General features: G+C 43.9%; 1 protein-coding gene across 1 annotated transcript in view; it reads left to right on the top strand.

Moving 5' to 3' along the window:
- Positions 1–22,912, top strand: part of LOC127619315 (integrin alpha-11-like) — a 112,276-nt gene that overhangs the window by 46,530 nt on the left and 42,834 nt on the right. The window contains exons 12-16 of the mRNA XM_052092226.1: positions 3,962–4,110; positions 6,480–6,623; positions 15,367–15,570; positions 15,756–15,886; positions 15,983–16,149. Of these exons, the coding sequence (XP_051948186.1) occupies positions 3,962–4,110; positions 6,480–6,623; positions 15,367–15,570; positions 15,756–15,886; positions 15,983–16,149 (795 nt within the window). The remainder of the gene's footprint in view (positions 1–3,961; positions 4,111–6,479; positions 6,624–15,366; positions 15,571–15,755; positions 15,887–15,982; positions 16,150–22,912) is intronic.

Genomic DNA, 22,912 nt, shown 5'->3' with positions numbered 1-22,912 from the left:
CCGTGTGATGGTCACCCCCGCCTGCCGCCAAACATTCAAACACTGGACACAACTCTGCTTTCTGCAGGCAGGAGTACCCTTGCAGCAGTTGTCCCGAGACATCCTGGTCAAGACCGACACCTCCAGATTGGGTTGGGGTGCTGTGTGCAACGGGCACGCAGACGCGGGCCATTAGAAAGGGGCCACGCTACGCTGGCACATCAATTGCCTAGAGTTGTTGACTGTTTTCTTTGACCTGCGGAATTTTCTCCCATTAGTTTGAGACAAACATGTCTTAGTCAGGTCAGACAGCACCACCGCGGTAGCGTACATAAATCGCCAAGGCAGAATACGATCCCGCCACATGTCACTACTCGCCCATCGTCTCCTCCTTTGGAGCCAGTAGCGACTCAAGTCCCCTCACATCCCCGGCAACCTCAATGTGGTAGCGGACGCGCTGTCATGACAACGCTTGCCCGGTGGAGAGTGAAGGCTTCACCCCCAGTCGGTCCAGCTGATTTTGTAATGATTCGGCACGGCCCAGGTAGACCTGCCCGAGAGACCTCCCACTGCCCGCTCTGGTATGCCGGAAAACAGAGGCTCCCCTCGGGACAGACGCACTGGCACACAGCTGGCCCTTGGGGCTGCGCAAGTACACATTTCCCCCAGTGAGCCTTCTTGCACAGGTGCTGTGCAAGGTCAGGGAGGACAAGGAGCAAGTCACTCTAGTGGCTCCCTACTGACCAAGCCGGGCCTGGTTCTCGGACTTCTTACTCCTCATGACAGCCCCTCCCTGGTGAATTCCCCTGAGGAAAGACCTTCTTTATCAGGGACGGGGAATGCTCTGGCATCTGCACCCAGACCTCTGGAACCTCCACGTTTGGCCTCTGGACGGGATGCAGAAGATCTAGCTGGTCTACCACCTACCGTCGTAGACATGATCAACCAAGCCAGAGCCCCCTCTACAAGGCAACTTTATGCCCTAAAGTTGTGCTTGTTTGCGAATTGGTGCTCTTCCCGAGCTGAAGACCCACAGAGCTGCACAGTTAGGTCAGTGCTCTTATTCCTGCAGGAGAGGCTGGAGGGGAGGCTGTCCCCTTCCACCTTGAAGGTTTATATTGCTGCTATCGTGGCCCACCACGACGCAGTAGACGGCAAGTCTTTGGGAAAGCATGACTTAATCATCAGGTTCCTAACAGGTGCCCGGAAGTTAAATCTTTCCCCGCCAATCCTGTTCCCCTCCTGGGATCTCTCAGTGGTCCTCTTGGGCCTTCAGAGAGCCCCCTTTGAGCCACAAGAATCAGTTGGACTCAGTTGGCTGATCACGCTCGCCTCAATCAAGAGGGTCGGGCCCTACAAGCGTTCTCTGTCAGCAACACTTGCCTGGAGTTCGGTCCAGCAGACACACATGTGATCCTAAGACCGTGACTGGGCTACGTGCCCAAGGTTCCTACCACTCCCTTCAGAGACCAGGTAGTAAACTTGCAAGTGCTGCCCCAGGAGGAGTCAGACCCAGCCACTTCCTTGCTGTGTCCGGTACGTGCTTTGCGTACCTAATTGGGCTGCATGCAGAGCTTTAGACGTTCTGAGCAGCTCTTTGTCTGCTTTGGTGGACAGCGGAAAGGGAGCGCTACTACTGGGTAGTGGACGCAATTTCATTGGCCTATCGCACCCAGGCCGTGCTCCCCACCCTTGCGGGTCCGAGCACACTCAACAAGGAGTGTGGCATCCTCATGGGCACTTGCCAGAGGTACCTCCCTGGCAGATATATGTAGAGCAGCGGGTTGGGCAACACCTAATACCTTTGCAAGATTTTACAATCTCAGGGTTGAGTCAGTATCATCCCGTGTTTTCTCAGGTCCAAGCCAGTAGAACTCGGTACACGCTGACGGACTGTCCGGGTGGATCGCTTGCACAGAGCGCCCTATCCCTCGGCTGAGGTAAAACTGTATGCTTTCTCTCCAAGGAGATCCCGTTCATTCGGATCCCTGGATGACTCCTCCCTAGCCCTGTGGGTCCGCAATTCAGTGGAGGAATTCGCTGACCCAATCCACTGCAGGTACTCAAATCTACCCTGTACTGGAATAGGTGCTCCACAGGCCGGGACTCCTGCATGGACTCCTCCTGTGTGTATTTTCCGCGGTACGGTCCCCTTACGAGCAGACTCGATTCTCCCATAGGCCATTCCAGCTGCCCTCCGGTCGCTGTGTTGTAGCAACTCCCCCCTCTTGAGGCTGGATCTACCACCGCGCCATTTTCCCACATGTGACTTGAGTGGCCCATGTGATGTATTTTGCCACTTTTACCTTCCCCTTCCTGGGCAGGTGTGGTCTCCGCAGGGTCTTTTCCCCCTGAAAGAATAAAATACTGGGTAGGACCACTTTGCATGATGCATGTAAGGGACCCGGCCGTTTTGGCTCTATGCGAGAAACATAGAGAGAAAAGAGGCACGGCGAGGCTCGGCCCGTTCCCAGGTTGGCAAGCGTCGCCTTGTTCCCCTGTTTAGGGTAACCAGAAGGATCCCGACGACTTTTATAGGGCATTGGGGAAGGGTACGTGCAGTCTGACACAGTTAAGATGTAACTGAGGCTCTCAAGAGAGACCCCTAGTGTCACTAGTGAGTGACAGAAGGGGAAGTGTATACACTGGTGGCCAAAAGTTTTGAATAATCTATTGATTTTGCTCTTTTGGAAAGAAATTAGTCACAATGTGTAGACAGGACATTAATAATGTGAAAAATTACTTTTACAATTTGAAATGTTTTTATTTTTTTCCAGAACTTAAACTACTTCAAAGGGTTCTCTTAAAAAAATACTCCACATACAGCAATGACAGCTTTTCAAATAATTGGCATTCTTGCAGTCAGTTTGTCCAGATATTCAGGTGACATTTCACCCCACGCTTCCTGCAGCACTTGCCATAGATTTGGCTGTCTTGTTGGGCACTACTCACGCGCCTTACGTCTAGCTGATCTCACAAAAGATCAATGGGGTTAATATCCATAACACTCTTTTCCAATTATCTGTTATCTGTTTTTCCAATTACTAATGTCTGGGTTTCTTACCCACTCTAACCATTTCTTTTTGTTTTTCTTTTTCAAAATAGGCTTTTTCTTTGCAATTCTTCCCATAAGGCCTGCACCCTTATTCTCTTTACTATTGTACATGAAACTGGTGTTGAGCAGGTAGAATTCAATGAAGCTGTCAGTTGAGGACATGTGAGGCATCTATTTATCCTCTTGTTTAGTTGTACATCTGGGCCTTCCACATCTCTTTCTGTCCTTGTTAGAGCCAGTTGTCCTTTGTCTTTAAAGACTGTAGTGTACACCTTTGTTTGAAATCTTAAATTATTTTGGAAATTTCAAGCATTCTATATAGCCTTCATTCTTCAAAACAATGATTGACTGACACGTTTCTAGAGAAAGCTGTTACATGCCAAGACATGCCAGTCTATTGTATACTGTGGCAACTTAAAAACAAACACTAAGACCATGTTAAGCTTCATTTAATTAACCAAATAGCTTTCAACTGTGTCTGATATAATGGCAAGTGATTTTCTAGTACCAAATTAGCAATTTAGCATGATTACTCAAGGATAAGGTGTTGGAGTGATGGCTTCTGGAAATGGGGCCTGTCTAGATTAGATCAAAAATATATTTTTTCAAATAGCGAAGGTGCTGTTTTTTTACATCAGTAATGTCCTGACTATAATTTGTGATCAGTTGAATAATACTTTGGTGACTTAAAGTACCAATTTCCTTCCAAAACAGCAAAATCTGTACATTATTCCAAACGTTTGGCTGCCTGTGTGTGTGTGTGTGCGTGTGTGTATGTGTGTCTGTATGTATAATACAGTTAATATTGTTACAATAAAAAATTCTACCACTTAAATTGTTGCTTTTGTAAGTACAGAGTTAGAACTAGATCAGGTTTTAAATTTCTGGTTTAAATGATTTTTAGATTTTTTTTTCTTCTTCTTTTAGGTTACGCAGTGACCTCTGTAGTGTCAGCTCGCAGTGGTCAGTTATATGTCGCAGGAGCTCCACGGTTTAACCACACAGGCAAGGTCATCGTATTCACCCTGAAAAATACTGGAGAGCTTACTATATTACACTCACTAAAGGGACAGCAGGTAATGCACTAGATTTTATCATACTTACAAACATGCACTTTAACACATAAACATGCACCACACTATTTTATGTATGCCCACCAATTTGTACACATACAGTTCACAATATTCCTTAAAATCATTCTGCTGCTTTTAATTCTTCAATATGTTCCTGTTCATATTCATACTTTGCAAGAAGCTTTGATCAACTGGTGATTGTGTTTTTGATTAAGGATCTGCAAATCATACACAATCCATGTGCTTCTCATCACAGTCTAAGAATATGCAGATACATTTGCTCTCACAAGCAAAACTCAGAGAATTTGAACAATGTCATTTTTAAAAGAGTTACTTTGCGCATCAAATCTCTAGCAAGATTTAATAATCATTTAATAATCAGTTCAACTTTGTTGGTTGTCATTATCTAGGTGCGTTGGCAGTTTGTTATGTGTTTTTAAATGTGTAAACAATTTAATTTACATCAACATTTTCATGTCTATATAATGTGTTTTGCAGGCCTTTCTTTCTTTGTGCATCTGTAGAAAACGTCTAGGTTACGGATGTAACCTCTGTTCCCTGATGGAGGGAACGAGACGTTGTGTCGGAGACGCGACACTAGGGGTCTCTCTTGAGCACCGAATATACCTCTGATCTATGAAAAAAGGCCAATGAGAAGTTGGCAGCCAGTATTTGCATACCCTGCCCCCGGACATATGGGTATAAAGGCGAGGAATACTATGAGTTCATTCAGGATTTTTCTGAGAAGCAGGAAATGGTCCGGCCACTACAGTGGCTCGGCTCAGCAACGTGCCCGGGAAGACACAACGTCTCGTTCCCTCCATCAGGGAACGGAGGTTACATCCATAACCTAGACGTTCCCCGTCTGTCGCTCTCTTCGATGTTGTGTCGGAGAAGCGACAATAGGGGTCCAATTTAAATCACGCCATGCACTGAGCCGTGTACGTGTTCTGCTGACAAAGGAGCGGGCAGGTATTTTACGTGCTGAGACGACCAGCTGTGTCAGACTGCACGTACCCTTCCCCAATGCCCCAAAAAATTAGTCAGAGTCCTTTTGGTTACCCTAGACAGGGGAACAAGGCGAAGCTTGCCAACCTGGGAACGGGCCAAGCCTGGCTGGGCCTCTTTTCTCTCTATGTTTCTCGCATAGAGCCAAAACGGCCGGGGCCCTTACATGCATCAAGGGAAGGGGTCTTACCCAGTTTCCTATTCTTTCAGGTGGAAAAGACCCTGCGGAGACCACACCTGCCCGGAAGGGGTAAGAGTGGCGAATACGTCACATGTGTTTTTAGTCGACACGTGGAAAGTGGCGCAGTAGTAGATCCAGCCTCAAGGAGGGGGGAGTTGCTACAAAACGGCGACCGGATGGCAGCCGGGGACTGCCTAAGGAAAACGCGGGTCCACTTTTGTAAGGGGACCGTATCGCAGAAAATACACACGGGGGAGTCCGTGTAGGAGTCCTCACCCTGTGGAGCACCTATTCCAGTACAGGGTAGATTGAGTACCCGCAGTGGATTGGGTCGACTGGGGTGTCGAGAAAGCAAATGTTTCAGCCCAGGGGAGTCATCCGTGTCAGACACCGTGCTCTCCGATGCAGCGATGAGCTCATACACTTCGATCTCCAGAGGAGAGGCAGGCTGGCTGTGAGGCGAGCCGCTGTTGCCTCGAGCATGGACGGGAGTCAACGAGCGTGCCGGGGGATGGGTGGTCCGAGGGGGGGTACCCAACGGAGCTGCACCCACTGCCATCCCCAGATCGCTTCCAGCGCCACCCGCACCATCCTCAATCCCGTGGGAAGAAGGAGCAATGCGGGGGCGGATTGAGTGGCTTGCTTTCTGTTGAAAGCGAGCCGCGACCGCAACGTTGCCATGGTCATGCCCTCGCAGTGAGAGCATGAACCATCCACAAATGCGGCCTCGGTGTGAGAGCACTCTACTGCATCCAGGAACTACACAGGGGCGGAAAGGCATCTTTAGAAAGAAGTGTCCTGTGTATTGCTCTTTTAGTGAAAAATATACTTTTTTAGAGGAATCACTCTTTTAAATAACTCTCTTAGAGTTTGGTTTCTGTGCTGTCGAAGCGCCCAGGGGCAAGAAGGAGAAATAGCTGCTGTAATGCGCCAACAATCCAACAGTATGCAGAGCGTCAGAGGAATACTGGAACTGGTGTGACTTTGAGCACAACCATCGGCTCCGAAGAAATTTTCTGAATGAACTAATTTTTATACCCATATGTCCGGGGGTGGGGTATGCAAATACTACCTGCCAACTTCTCATTGGCCTTTTTATAGATCAGAGGTATATTCGGTGCTCAAGAGAGACCCCTAGTGTCGCTTCTCAGTATTGACTCAATGGATCTCTGTGTTTTTGCAGATAGGATCATACTATGGAAGTGAGATTGCTCCAGTTGACATTGATGATGATGGAATAACAGATAACCTGTTGGTGGCTGCCCCCATGTTCTTCAGTGGAGGGTGGGAGAAAGGCAAAGTCTACATTTACAAAGTGACAGAGCAGGTAAAGACACCTCTATCCACCATTCTAATGCTATCCAGTAGTGATAGACAAGGCCATCATCGATTATATCTACTTTCTCTGATTATAACTGCAATTCCTTAAATTAAATATAAATTGAAGAGTTCATTCTCTTTAGTATTTTCTGGTAAACAGCATGGTAAGTGACTTTCAATTAAATTTATCTGCATGCAACACAACAACTGTTTTCTCATGTCTTAAGAGTGAGGAACCAAGTTCAAAAGATGTGCATTTATGCATTTTCTCATTAATGGCCTCTCATAAATACAACAGTCACAGACTTTTGCCACATGCTATATCTCTTATCAGAGAGTGGTAGAGGGTGAACTAATTAGGAAGTAGTATGTAGTATTGTAACGTTTGGAAGGATGTCACGAGAGGGGAGAAACACAAGGCAAACAGTGAATCATGACAAGTATGTCCCCCTTGTAATTATGTAATTATGTGAAACTTGCAGAGCTGCTCTAATAAGTAGAAAAAGGTGGATCACATGCAAGAACAATGTTTTGTATAAAGCAGAGTAGACCCAACATCCATCTTTATTAATTTAGGACTTATTAGCCATTAATAGATTTGAGGGCTGTAATGGATTTGTTTCCGCCGAGCAGACTGCCATGCTTGCCCGGGCGAGTTTCGGCAGGAATGGAACCCTCCACCTGCCCCTGGCCAGGACCGTCCGACTCTGCTATGCGATTCAAGGGCGAGAATGCCGCCTTCCTGCATGTGGAAATTGCAGTTCTTCTGCAGAAGGATGCGATAGAGCCTCTTCCTCCAGCCGAGATGAGGAAAGGGTTCTACAGCCCTTCATCATGCCAAAGAAAGGCGGTGGGTTGCTGCCAATCTTGGACCTGCAAGTTCTAAACCGGGGCTTGCACAGACTCCAGTTCAAGATTCTGATGCAGAAGCGCATATTGGCGTGTGTCCGGCATCAAGATTGGTTTGTGGCAGTAGACTTGATGGATGCATACTTTCACGTCTCGGTTCTACGTTGACACAGACCCTTCCTATGGTTTGCTTTCGACGGCCGGGCATATCAGTACAAGGTCCTCAACTCTATGACTGGCTGATTCTAGCACACGAAAGAGTTGCTGTGTGCACACAGGGACCTGGTGCTCACGCACCTCAGCCATCTAGGGCTGGTCAACTGGGAAAAGAGAAAGCTCTCTCTGGTTCAGAGCATCCCTTTTCTTGGCATGGAGTTTGACTCGGTCTTGATGATAGCGCACCTGAAAAGCAAGCGCACGCATCCGGTGCTGAACTGCCTGAAGACATTCTGGCGGAGTGCAGTGGTTCCACTGAAGCACTTTTATAGTCTCCAGGGGAATGTGGCATCCTCTGTGGTGGTCACACCACTGGGGTTGATGCATATGAGACAGCTTCAGCACTGGCTTCGGCCATCACGTGGCCATCACGCCTTGTTCAGCTCTTGGACAGACCTTGCATTTCTGCGGGCAGGAGTCCCCTACAGCAAGTTCCCAGGTGCGTAGTGGTTATTGCAGTGCCTCCAAGTTAGGCTGGGGTGCCGTGTGCAATGGGCACGCAGCCGCTGGCTCCTGGACTGGACCGCTGCGTTGGCACATCAACTGCCTCGGCACATCAACTGCCTCAAGTTGCTGGCAGTACTGCTCGCCCTGCCCCGGGCAAGCATGTGTTGGTCCGGATAGACAACACAGCTATGGCAGCGCATATAAATCTCCAAGGTGGCTTACGTTCTTGTCGCATGTCGCAACTTGCCTGTCATCACCTCCTCTGGAGTCAGCAGTCTCGACTCAGGTCACTGCGGGCCACTCATCCCGTATAGCCTCCACGCCACAGCGGATGCACTGTCGTGGCAGGTGATGCTCAATGGAGAGTGGAGACTCTACCCCCATGTGGCCCAGCTGATTTGGAGTCGATTCAGCAAAGCAAAGGTAGACCTGTTTGCTTCCCGAGAATCCTTGCCAATCCTTGAAGTTGATAAGCTGATAAGTTTGACAAGCTACAAGCTACTCATAATTTTAAGTATTTAAGCTACAGTCACACTACTCTTTTGAAAAAATAGTTCGCTACTCTACAAGTTACTATCAAAAAGTAGCTAGCTACATTGAAGCTACTTAATGAGGCAATATTTTTTAAAGTTACTATCAAACCTATAATATTAATAAGACAATTGACACTAATGAAATGTATTAAGTAATGTATTAAACACATTTAATGATTAGTAAAATGAATACAGTTAATAATGGCCATAAAATAAAATACAACAGTATAAAATAAAAAAGATCAGACATATATAATATTATTATTATTATTATTATTATTATTATTATATACAATATTTTTTATACTACACACTTTTTAGTCCTGCTGTGGCCAGGTGTAGCCTACTTCCCTAAAGATCAAATTTTTATGACAAACTCTCTTTTTGCTCTTGTCACATAATATTTAGTGTGGATAGTATGTGAATAAAGACTCATTGGCTTGTTTCTCCCCTCACCTGGGTTCATGCTCATTGCTGAGGTGGCAGCAAGTCACACATGTTCAAGTCTTGAGTCAAGTCACAATTGCAGTGCAGACAAATCAAGCAAGTCAAGTCAGTGACTCACCTCAAGCAAGTGGAGTCCTGATGAGTTTCAAGTCAAGTCGACTCAAGCCACAGTAGTAAAATAAATAGAGGTTAATTAAATAAAACTGTATTTGGGGCTCCCAAGAGCGACCCCTAGTGTCACTACATCGACACAACATCTCGTTCCCTCCATCAGGGAAATATAAAGGAAACCTTATGTAAATCAGCCATGTGAGTGAACATTATATATATTTTTTCAATATTTACTTATTCCATATTATATTTATATTCCATAACAAATTCCCATGAATTCGCAGTGTGTAATTGTGATGCGTTTCCACTGAGGAAGGGACGGAAACAGCAACAGGTTTCAGGTAAGGTTGCTTTTTAATTCTCAAATAATCTACACATACAGATACAACACAATAGCTTCTTGGCCTTCGTGTCGGGCTCTGCCCTTGGGCTCGGTTGCTGCTGCTTTTTATGCCGCTCTCCTCAAGCTACTGCAATTAGAGACAGGTGTTAGACATAATTTAGCTCAGGTGTGAGCGCCCTTACCACTTTTCTCTCCCGGCTGGGCGCTTGACCACGCCCCCGCTGCCACAGTAATCTTTAAGAATTATTAAATCATTTATTTAGTTAAGCATGAGTCTTTTCAGTTTGATGGAAATGTGTTATTAAATTGAAATTATTTTTTTATTTTTTATTTTGAGTGAACAGAGGAAAGGAAAACCTGTACAGGCATAATGGTAATAGTTTATAGGCCTTTAGCTCTTCTCTTTTCTTTTCTATTGTAATCTGATGCTACTTTTGGAAGGCTAAGAAAACAATTGATTTCATGTGTCTGTTATATTTAGCATATATTTTCAGATAGAGAGAGGGAGAGAGGGAGGGAATTTAGGAGGGTAACATTCATAGCTAATTACTCTTCTGAATACTTGGCTGACATCTTGGCTTTGAGAAATGACACCTTTCCCTCAGATTTTCCATCTATTCAAGACTAATTGTTTAAAGAGCCAAAAATGCCTTCTCACTGTTGTCAAATTCTATATACTGTAGATTATTTCTGCTTAAGTGATAATACAGGAGCAATTTTTACATTTGACATTGGTAGTCTGCTTTAGCATGAACCACTGTAATGGTGAATGTTTATGCTTCTTATACCCCTGTTTACGTAAAAAGACAAATCTTGAGTCAACAGTCTTATCTCATTTTAAACCTATTTCTAATTGACCTACTATTTCAAAAGTTTTAGAGAAATTCGTTCTCCTTCAATTGGAGAATTGTTTTGAGATAAATAATACTCTTGAAATATTTCAGTCTAGGTTTAGAGCACATCATAGTACTGAGTCTGCACTTTTAAAAGTTTAAAATTATATTTTATTATCTGTGGACTCTGGGACATGCCCTCATTAAATGTTATTAGAGTATTTGAAGATTCTCAGTCTCTATTGGTGTTTTTTCATCTTCTGAAGCTCCTATCTTTGGGGTCCCTGGAGGCTTCATTCTTGCTCCAATTTTTTTTCACTTTACATGTTTCCTGTAGGATTTATTTTTAAGAAACATAGAGTGTGTTTTCACTGCTATGCATTCAACACTTTATTTATCTGCCATTGAAACATAATGACAAGAATGGTTTAGAATCCTTATTTACCTGCTTGTCTGATATTAAATCTTGTATTTCCTAACATTTTTTAAAGCTTAATGAGAATAAAACTGAGATCATTGTGTTTTGGACCTATCATTGTGTTTCAGGCAGAATCAGTATCAAGCCTCAACCTTGTAATTTGGTTCCTATTTTAAACCCTCTTTGAAAAACATGGGTGTTCTATTTTACTCCGCACTTAAGTTTGACAAATAAATAAATGCAATAGTCAAGACAGGTTTTTCCCATTTAAGACTTTTGGCTAAAGTTAAGCCTTTTCAATCATTTACAGAGTTTGAGAGAGTTATTAATGCTTTTATTTCATCTCGACTTGACTACTGTAACTCTCTTTACATGGGGATAAGCCATTCAGCTCTTTTGCAAATGGTCCAGAATGTTGTCACTAGACAATTTACTCGCGTACACAAATGTGAACATATGAATCAAATTTTTAATTCTCTGCATTGGTTGTTAGTCTGTAATAGAATTTATTTTAAAATGTAGCTTTTTGTTATCAAGTCTTTACATGGGCTGCCACGTAAAGTGGCTTCTTTTCTTTCTGGTCTATTTGTCTACAAACCTGTTTGATGTCTAAGGTCATCTGATTAGATACTATTGCTGGTTCCCAGGTCAAGACTAAAGCTCAAGGGCGACCATGCTTTTGCCGTAGATGGCCCAAAGCTATGGAACAGGCTGCCTGTGTTCATCAGAATGGCTTCCACAATATTTGAATTTTAGTCAAAGCTAAAGAATAATTTCTTTGACCTGGCTTATAATCAACCTTATAATGTATTGTGTGTTGTTTTGTGTTTACACTTTTTCACAGTTGCTAAGACACATTTCTTGAAAGTTTTACCCATTTTCTCACAACTTTAAACACAAAACCAAATCTACAAACTACATTCATAAAACTTATGAATAAATCAAACAATTGCCTCAAAACCATTTAATCTGTGCTCAAAATCAAACAATGCTTTCAGATCATACACAAAGCCAATCAATATATAAACACTACAGAGCATTCATAAGTCACTACATAAAAAAAATGGAGAACACAACATCCAGGGCATGTATTGAACTGTATATTGTACAGGTAGGCACATTTTGCAATTACAGTAAAAAAAAAAAAAAGTATAGTAATCACAATTTAGTGCAGTGAAAATACTGTATACTGTAAGTACTGCAAGTAATATAATATTGCATGCCTGTATATTCAGCCCTTGCATATTGTAAAAACACAGCAGTCCAAATCATACAGTTTTTTTTGATTGCATACTGTAAGCTACATTTTGAAAACCGGGCTCATTTTGTCAATACACTACACACAATTCACACAACCACACACACAAGTAGCAGAACGCCTCAGATATTTTGTAAATGAAACACTTCATTCAAAACTATACAATAATTAAAAACATTTTGACACTGTATTGCACACACATGTGTGCCCGCAGTAGATTGGGTCGGTGAATTCCTCCGCTGAATTGCGGACCCACAGGGCTAGGGAGGAGTCATCCAGGGATCTGAATGAACGGGATCTCCTGGGAGAGAAAGTGCACAGTTTTACCTCGGCCGAGGGAAAGGGCGCTAGGTGAAAGCGATCCACCCGGTCAGTCCGTCAGCGTGTACCGAGTTTCACTCGAACTGACCTAACTGCGCACCTCTGTGGGTCTTCAGCCCAGGAAGAGCACCAATTTGCGAACAAGCGCCACTTTAGGGCATAAAGTTGCCTGGTAGAGGGGGCGCTGGTTTTGTTGATCGTGTCTACGATGGCAGGTGCTAGACCAGCTAGATCTTCCGCGTCCCATTCAGGGGCCAGACATGGGGGTTCCAGAGGTATGGGAGCAGATGCCAGAGCGTGCCCCGTCCCTGAGAAAGAAGGTCTGTCCTCAGGGGAATTCGTCAGGGAGGAGTACGAGGTCTGAGAATCAGGCCCGGGTGGGTCAGTAGGGAGCCACTAGGGTGACTTGCTCCTCATCCTCCCTGACCTTGCACAGCACCTGTGCAAGAAGGCTCACTGGGGGAAATGCGTACATGCGCAGCCCCAAGGGCCAGCTGTGTGCCAGTGCGTCTGCCCCGAGGGGAGCCTCAGGGCAGTGGGAGGTCTCTCGGGAGGCAAACAGGTCTACCTGGGCCATGCCGAATCATTCCCAAATCAGCTGGACCGACTGGGGGTGAAGCCTCCACTCTCCACCGGGCAAGCGTTGTCGTGACAGCAGCGTCCACTACAACATTGAGGTTGCTGGGGATGTGAGTGGCACGCAGCGACTTGAGTCTGGCTCCAAAGGAGGAGACGATGGACGAGTAGTGACATGTGGCGGGAGCGTACGCCGCCTTGGCGACTTATGTTCGCTACCGCGGTGGTGAGCCTAAGAAAAGAGATGCTCTGAACCGGGGCGAGCTTGCTCTTTTTCAAGTTGACCTGAAGCCCCAAACGGCTGAGGTGCCTGAGCACCTGGTCTCTGTGAGCGCATAGTAACTCTCTGGAGTGGGCCAGAATGAGCCAGTCATCGAGGTAATTGAGTCTGCGGATGTCAGCTTCTCTGAGCAGGGCAAGGGCTGCCTCTGTGACTTTCGTGAGGGGATGGAGACATGCCGAAGGGGAGGACTTTGTACTGATACGCCTGGCCATCGAACGCGGACCGTAGGAAGGGTCGGTGTCGAGGCAGAATTGAGGCGTGGAAGTACGCCTCCTTCAGGTCTACCGCTGTGAACCAATCTAGATGCCGGACACAAGTTAAGATATGTTTTTGTGTGAGCATTTTGAACGGGTGTTTGCGCAAAGTCCGCAAGTCCAAGATCAGTCGTAAGCCACCGCTTTTCTTGGGTACGATGAAGTAAGGGCTGTAGAACCCTTCTTCATCTCGGTTGGAGGGACAGGCTCTATCGTGTCTTCGAGTAAGAGATTAGCGATTTCCGCTCGCAGGGATTTGGCATGCTCACCATGTACTGCGGTAAAGTGGACGCCCGCGAAAGGGGGTGGAGGCCTGGCAAACTGAATTGCGTTACCGAGTCGGATGATCCGGGCCAGCCAGCGTGACGGGTTGGGAAGTGAAAGCCACGCATTCAAGCTCCGTGCAAGGAGCACCAAGGGGACGATTATTTTTGATGTACCCGGTGGGGTTTCGCAGCGAGGCAGAGCAGGTAGTACGGCATCGGGAGGCGAGGATGCATCCCAAGGCTCTGGTGCTGAGAAAGGACTCGAAGCACTTACCTTGCTCCATGCTCCTGGCAGGGGGTGGGTTAGTGACTGAGGAGGAGGTCCGGTAGAGGCGTCCTCTGGACTCGTCAGAACCGGCCGGACAACACACAGGACAACCAACGCCTGTGGCCGTCTGAAGCAGAGAGCACTCTACCACAACCAGGAACTACACAGGGGCGGAAAGGCATCTTTATAAAGACGCGTTCTGAAAAGGAAGTTCAATGCCGTTGTGTAATGCTCTTTTAGAGGAAAATACTCTTTTATAGAGAAAATCACAAGTTTTTGCACTGTTGAAGCACCCAGGGGAAAACTGCACTGCTGTGCAGAGAAGGAGAAAAGCCACTGAAGTGCGTCTTAGATCCAACAGCAAGCAAAGCGTCAGAGGAACAGGAACAGGTGTGTGACTCGCAGCTGACTGCATGCACAACATTTTTCCCCACTTTTATACCCGTATTTCCGAGGGCGGGGTATACAAATACTGTCTGCCAACTTCTCGTTGGCCTTTTTTCATAGATCAGAGGCATATTCGGCACTCAAGAGAGACCCCTAGTGTCGCTTCTATGACAACGTCTAAGTGAGCGACAGACAGGGAACCATGGTTTACAACATGGTCAGCACTGTGTAGTGTTTTGCAAAAAGTGTGAGGCTTAGAATGTGCTTATAGTTGTGCAGATCTGGGCAGAGGTTTTGCTACTTGAGTATCAGGTTTCACTAATCATGTGTTATTATTTAAAATCTGTAATGAAAAGCACATTACAGTGCACAAATTTTTTTGGGCAATTTTTATTAATTCTGCCTCAGCATCAAACTTATATTTTGAACAATTGGTTTGATCACATCATTAGAACAATTTTGAATCATTGTGTGTAAACGATGACAACTGTTTAACTTTTGCCGCCCATGTTTACCATTTTGCAGTGTTTACCAACCACTGTGTGAAATATTGTCAGGCGTGCCATGAAAAATTATAAAATTTCAGGGATCCAAACTCCTCACCTTTCTGAGAAATTTGCCATTTTGAAACCATAATTGGACACTTTTGTCAAACTAACCAAACTACCATAGTACAGCACAGAGCAGTCAGAACCAAGAGACAGAACTCATCATACTGCATTTTCAGAGATGTTGTGGGGCCATGTGCTTTTATTAAGGGAATGATGCCTACACATTGTTGGATTGTAAAGCTCCTTTGTTTATTCTCAGCCTCTGACAAATGTGGTGTACATGTAGCACCATCAACTTTTATGGAGCTTTGATTACGTTGTGCTGTAACTTCAGCTTCCATTGTATTTGTTTACCTCATGGCAGCTCTTTACGATTGTTTCCCCATCAGCCTCGTTTCATACTGGAGGGCTCGCTGGAGATCTTAGATCAAGGCCAGAATGCCCGTTTCGGCTCAGCACTGGCCCCCGTGCCTGACCTTAACGGAGATTCATTTAATGATGTGGTGGTGGGAGCTCCACTGGAGGATGACCACAAAGGGGCCATTTATATCTACCACAGTCAACGCAATAGAATACTGAGGAAATACAAACAGGTACCACAAAATAGGCATCCAGCTGGGCATTCTTTATGGGTTCTTTCTTGTTAATTAGTGTGAGTGTTTTTACTATGAATAGTTAATTATGGCAAAATAAATTTGGGCTGAGAGGATGATTTTCTGTGCTCTCTCTCTCTCTCTCTCTCTCTCTCTCTCTCTCTCTCTCTCTCTCTCTCTCTCAGAGGATTGGTGCAATTCAGCTGGCCCCTGGTCTGCAGTACTTTGGTCGCAGTATCCATGGGAAGATGGATATAAATGGAGATGGCCTGGTGGATCTGGCTGTGGGGTCCCTCGGAGCAGCTGTACTTCTTTGGTGGGTCAAAAGCTGAATATCTTAGGTTCTTGTTCTTTCTACTGTTTGTTTGGTTTTTTTTATGCCTATAATGTACCTTTAATTGTTGTGCTACAGGTCACAAAGTGTTGTCCGCATCCATGCCACTGTTCGATTTGAGCCCAGCAAGATCAATATATTCAATAAAGACTGTCGGAGAGGAGGGAAGGATGTGACTTGCATGTCGGCTATCGTATGTCTCAATGTCACAGCCCGGACCCCTATCAGAGCCTCACAGGAAATAGGTCAGTTGTCAAAGTCACTCACAATAAATAAGTTTCATAGTTTTAATACAAATACTACTGCCAAGAATTTACAGCAGGGTTTCCAAAATGGGGGTTCACAAATTCCAAGAGAAGGGAACTGCAAAAGTGTCTGCAAAAATATATATAAATAGATTGTGGTAGAAATATGATAATAATAATAAAAATAATAATACATAAGTTAAAAAGGTTAATTAAAGCTGAAGTGTGTAATTTCTGTGACACTAGCATCTCCAAACAGATGACAGTAACAGTTTTTCGAATACACCCTCTGTCTACCATTGGATGAACTAACAATCTTACTTATAGTTTTCTCTGCATATTAAGCTGACACAGGAGAAATTCTTTTCACATCAAAAAATAAAAACTTCATAGGGATAGTTCACACAAAAAAGAAAATTATCTAATGAATTACACACCCTTCTGGCATCCCAGACATGTATGACTTTTTCTCTTCTGCAGAACACAAATGAGGATTTTTAAAAGAATATTTCAGCCCCGTAGGTCCATACAGTGCAAGTGAATGGGTGCCAAAATATTGAAGCTCTAATATCCACATTTAGGCAGCATGAAAGTAATTAATATGGCTCCAGTGGCTAAATTATTGTGTTCAGACATAATATGATAGGTGTGGGTGAGAAACAGATAAATATTAATGTAATTTTTATCATAAATTCTCCTCTCTGCCCAGTAGGGGGCGATATGCATTAAGACTTTAAATCACCGAAAACAGAAGAAGAAGAATGGGAAAGTGAATCTGAATTGGAGATGGACTGAGCAGGGACGAGAATTTATAGTAAAAAAAAAAAAATCAAGTCTTTCCACAACTCACATCGTTTTAAAGCAGCTTTACAGAAAATCATGCATTTACAAACAATTAAACTGTAATATCCCTAAAGTCTTGATCAATGTGAAGTTTGATTAAATAAGATAGTTCATTGTGTATAAAAAATAAATAATTTAATAATAATTGTATTTAGACCCCCTGTGATCACGCTGAAGGTGACTGTGTTAAGGAACACAAAACTCCTTAAGATGTTGGTTAATGGAGGAAAATATCCTTTTTAGAGAAACCAGGCTCACTATGGGGCAGTTCCCCTCTGGCTAAATAACATGAATATAATGCCAATATAACTTATGTATGGTGCAAGTCATGGTTTAAAATGATTAAACTATGTAAGTGTATAGCACGTCTGGTCTTTAATGAACCTAAGAGAGCACATGTTACACCACTCTTTGTCTCTCTCCACTGGCTGCCGGTACATGCACGTATTAAATTCAAGGCCCTAATGCTGGCATATAAAACAGTCACTGGGTCTGCTCCAGCATACCTAAAAACATTTATGCAGAGCTACATTCCCACCAGAAGCCTGCGGTCGGCTAAGGAACGTCGCCTTGTCGTACCAAAACAAAGAGGCACCAAAACACTTTCCCAGACTTTCAGTTTCATCATACCACGGTGGTGGAATGACCTTCCCAACTCAATCCGGGGAGCTAACTCACTCTCTATTTTCAAAAAACGGCTAAAAACACATCTTTTCCAAAAGCACTTAACCGGTCACTAAAAAAAATAAAATAATTATTTACATTTCTTGTTGCACTTAAATCTGTTTTGTATACTATTATGATGATAGTGGAACTTTGTAATATGGCACTTTTTGTACCACTGTCTCCCTAAGATGATTCGCTGATGTTCCTCCTCTTTTGTAAGTCGCTTTGGATAAAAGCGTCTGCCAAATGAATAAATGTAAATGTAAATGTAAATGTTAAGGGTCAGTGTTTAAACAAAGATTTTGCATGAACTGTAAGGTTAATTACTAATGTCTTTGAAGTCCATCCTGTATTAACTGCAGAAGTTGACAAATGCAATTGTCCTTGCTAGTTGGCTCATGATGGCTTTTACTGGCAATTAAATGATAGTCTATGTATTTCATTTCACGAATTTTGTCCATCAACAGACAAAAGTGATGCAGGCAGTGATCAATGTGGTGCATCGCAGTTCAACCGGCAGGTCATTTCGGTGAGGTTCGGTGGGGTCCATCCTAAATCCATTGTTCAGGCAGTGGCATATGAAGTATACAATGTATTACAATTGGAGTTGGCATCAGTTTGTCCTCTGAAGACCATCGTAAAAGATTGAAGTGATGTCTGGCTAGCACCGGCTACATTTAGTCATCATCACTCAGAGACACATAGCAGTGGAGTCTGACACCAAGCAGGATCGGAGCTGGATCTGGCTGGCTCTGGTAACCTCGGGATGTGAAACAAATAGAATACCAGCGTAGATGCCATTCAATTTTATGCAGAGTTATAGATCATGATAGATAGTTTAGTAGCCAAATTGGAAATGGATCAACCTCCTTTTGTGGGTTTTGATATTCTAGGAACTATTAACAAGCCAGAATTTAGTGATCGTAATGAACATGATGGAATATAGAGTGTCAGAAAGACACATAAGTACTGTGGAGCTAGACCATTCAAAGGTTTGTATGTAGTTAATAGAATCTGAAATGTATGAAAGATAACAGGTAGCCAATGTAATGATGATAAAATGGGGCTAATATCATATTTCTTGGTTGTATATTATTTGAACTCTGGCAGCTGCATTTTGAAACAATTGAAGTTTATTTATTGAGTAATGCATTGTCCTCTCAGTAATGCATTACAATAATCTAGTCTTGAGGTTATGAACGCATTCATTCCTTTTTCGGCAACAGAGAGCATGTGTCGTAACTTTCTGAGGTGGAAAAATGCTGTTCTTCAAACATTGGAAATTTGTTTTTCAAAGAACAGTTTGGTATCAAATATAACACCCAAGTTATTTGCTGTAGAAGACAACGTAACAGTACATCCATCGAGAGTCAAACTATATTTTAGCTGATTATTATTTAAGTTTTTTGGTCCAATAATTAGTACTTCTGTTTTGCCGGAACTGAGTAGAATGACATTTCTGGCCATCCAATCTTTGATTTCATTGATACACTGCTAATTTGGAGAATTGTGAATTTTCGTTGAGTTTAAAAGAAATATAAAGTTGGGTATCATCAGCATAACAGTGGAAAAGTCTTCCATGATTCTTGATGATATGTCCCAGGGGAAGCATGTATAAGGAGAAAAGCAGAGGCCCTAAAACTGATCCCTGTGGCACTCCATACTTTGTCTAATTTGAATACTAATTAAATCCTAATCAAATACTAATTTGACAATTCCTTGTTTACACATGCATAGTGGTAGCGGTTTTATAAATAGGACCTAATCTTGCTTATGCAAGTCCTCTAATGCCAACATAATTCTCCAGCCTATTCAAGAGAATGTCATGAACTGTCATGTCGAATGCAACATTAAGATCTAAAAGCATTAGAAGAGAAGTGCATCCATGATCAGGTGATTAGAGCAAGTCTGATAAGTGCAGTCTTTGTATGGTGATCGGGTCTAAATCCTAACTGAAATTGTTCATATATACCATTTCTCTGTAGAAATGTACATTGTTGGGAGGACACTACCCTTTTCTAGTATTTTCAACATAAATGGTAGATTTGAAATCTGTCCGTAATTAGCCAATTCTCCAGGATCAAGCTGTGGCTTCTTAATTAACGGATTGATAACAACATTTGAAAGTTTCTTGGGACATGTCCTAATGATAGCGAGGAGTTAATAATATTAAGAAGAGGTTCTGAGATTACAGGGAATACCAATTTTAAGAGCTTAGTTGGTACTGGATCTAAAATACATGTTGTGACTTTTGATTTTTTTATAAGTTTTGTTAGCTCTTCATGACCTATGACAGCGAAGGATTGATGTTTGCCCATGTGGAAAATTATAAGACACTGTTTTCTGAGGTGCTGTGACAGTTGATTATATAGTTAAATACTGCTCTTTTTTCACCAAAACCTATTATATAGATTCAGAAGACATTGATTTTACCACAAGAGTTATCTGGAGTACTTTTATGTTGCCCTTATGTGGATTTTGGAGCTTCAAAATATTGTTTGGACCTACAGAGCTTAGACATTCTTTTAAACATCTTTGTATGTGTTCAGCAGATGAAAGGAAGTCATACACATCCGGGGTGGCATGAGGGTGAGTAAATGATGAGAGAATTTTCATTTTTGGGTGAACTATTCCTATAATTATTATAATAAGAATAAGAAAAATTACAGAAATGTTTATCGAGTGAACATGAAAAAAAATATATATATTTTAAAAGGTTAGCTTTACTTAACCTTTAACAGGGTTACTTTAAGAATATAATTTTTTAATATGAGTACAGCTTCCAAAAAAGTTTGTGAACTCCTACATTAAATTTAAGCAATACTATAATTTGTTTTTCTGACTCAGAAATTGGAGACATATAAAATGGTGTGGGATATAAATCACATGTCATGTGGTATCACTGTCAAAGATATATTTTCATGTCTTTGTAGGTTTTTGCTCATTTATGAACTTGGTGGTCATTTGTTCATTTACAGTACATAACCTCATTGTGGTCTATGTGCAGTGAATCCCTTTTTCTTTTGGATTGCAGCAGTTCTTTGTTTCACAGTAGTGGTTGGAAAATAGGGCAGGCATTACACTTATTCTAACTCAAACACACTACATATTGGAATTGTCTTTGTAGAACAGGCATTTATAAAGAAACTGGAAATGCTTTGAAAGCAGCAATTTTCTCTTCCAAATTCATTTGAATATCTCTTGGTTACAGTATCATTAAAACAGACTTAAGTTAAACAGTGTACAGCTTAAGAGTTTTTTTTATTTTTATACCATCAACCAGCAGCATATTCATAGGCTAGGTTAAGGTTTGAATGTTGTAGTTATTTTTTTTATATCTTATCAGTCTTGCACATGCATTAGGCCCTATTTTTGCAATGAGAAATTGGCAGACAGAATTTGCATGTCTCGCCCCCGAACATACGGGTATAAAGGGAGGGAAATGCGTCTGTTTAATTCAGGATTTTTCTGAGGAGCCGACAATGAGGTTTGGCCTCAACAGTAACCTGGACGTTCCCTGTCTGTCACTCACTTCGACGTTGTGTTGAAGAAGCAACACTAGGGGTCCAATTTAAATCACGCCATGTGCTGAGCCGTGTACGTGTACTGCTGACACAGGAGCGGGCAGGTATTTTACGTATCAAAGTGACCAGCTGTGCCAGGCTGCAAGTACCCTTCCCCAACGCCCCATAAAATCGTCAAAGCCTTCTGGTTCTTTACCCCCCACAGGGGGAACAAGGTGACGTGCCAAGCATGGGAGCAAGCCGTGCCTTTTCTCTCTATATGTTTCTCGCATAGAGTTAAAGCAGCTGGGGCCATCTTAGCGCTATAATACGCATCTGGGAAGGCGATATTTCCCAGTTTTCCTATTCTTTCAGGGGGTAAAGACTGGTGAAATACATCACATGGGCTTTTAGGTCACATGTGGAGAATGGCGCGGTGGTAGATCCTACCTCATTGGGAGGGAGGAGTTGCTACAAATGCGGCTTTTCCACTACCCAGTGGGAAAGCCTCTGTTTGGAGACAGCATTCCCTTTCTGCTGTCCACCAAAGCAGACAAAGAGCTGCTCAGAACATCTAAAGCTCTGCGTGTGGTCCAAGTAGATATGCAAAGCACGTACCGGACACAGCAACGAAGGGGCTGGGCCTGCCTCCTCCGGGTGTAGCGCTTTCAAGTTCACTACCTGGTCCCTGAAGGGAGTAGTAGGAACCTTGGGCATGTAGCCCGGTCACGGTCTTAGGACCACGTGAGTGTCTGCCGGACCAAACTCCTGGCAGGTGTCGCAGACAGAGAACGCTTGCAGGTCCCCGACCCTTTTGATGGAGGCGAGCGCGATCAGGAGGGCCGTCTTCAAGGAGAGGGTCCGACTGATTCTAGCGGCTCAATTGGGGGTCTCTGAAGGCCCAAGAGGACCACTGAGAGATCCTAAGAGGGGAACAGGCTCGGCCGGGAGGGATTTAACCTCCGGGCGCCTTTTAGGAACCTGATAATTAAGTTGTGCTTACCCAAAGACTTGCCGTCTACTGTGTCGTGTTGGTCCGCGATAGCAGCTACATACACCTTCAAGGTGGAAGGGGACAGTCTCCCCTCCAACCTCTCCTGCAGGAATGAAAGCACTGACCTAACTACGCACCTCTGTGGGTCTTCAGCCCGGGAAGAACACCAATTTGCGAACAAGCCCCACTTATGGGCGAAAAGGTGCCTGGTAGAAGGGGCTCTGGCTTGGTTGGTTGTGTTTACGACGGCAGGTGGTAGATCAGCTAGATCTTCTGCATCCCGTCCAGGGGCCAGACGTTCCAGAGGTATGGGTGCGGATGCCAGAGCGTGCCCCGTCCCTGAGAAGAAGGTCCTTCCTCAAGGGGATTTGCCAGGGAGGGGCTGTCGCGAGGAGTATGAGATCCGAGAACCAAATCCGATTGGGCCAATAGGGAGCTACTAGAATTAATTGCACCTGTGCAAGCAGGCTCACTGGGGGAAATGCATACTTGCGCAACCCCGCAGGCTAGCTGTGTGCCAGCGCGTCTGCCCCGAGGGGAGCCTCTGTTCGGGCGTACCAGAGTGGGCAGTGGGAGATATGGGTCTTGCCGAACCGTTCCCAAATCAACTGGACCGACTGGGGGTAAAGCCTCCACTCTCCACTGGGCAAGCGTTGTCATGATAGCGTGTCTGCAACCACGTTGAGGTTGCCCGGGATGTGAGAGGCACGCAGCGACTTGAGTTGCTACTGGCTCCAAAGGAGGAGACGACGGTCGA

This window comes from Xyrauchen texanus, chromosome 1, assembly GCF_025860055.1.
Source record: "Xyrauchen texanus isolate HMW12.3.18 chromosome 1, RBS_HiC_50CHRs, whole genome shotgun sequence".
Taxonomy (NCBI): domain Eukaryota; kingdom Metazoa; phylum Chordata; class Actinopteri; order Cypriniformes; family Catostomidae; genus Xyrauchen; species Xyrauchen texanus.
The sequence above is the reverse complement of the archived record's forward strand: the minus strand, read 5'-3'. Positions and strand labels throughout refer to the sequence as shown.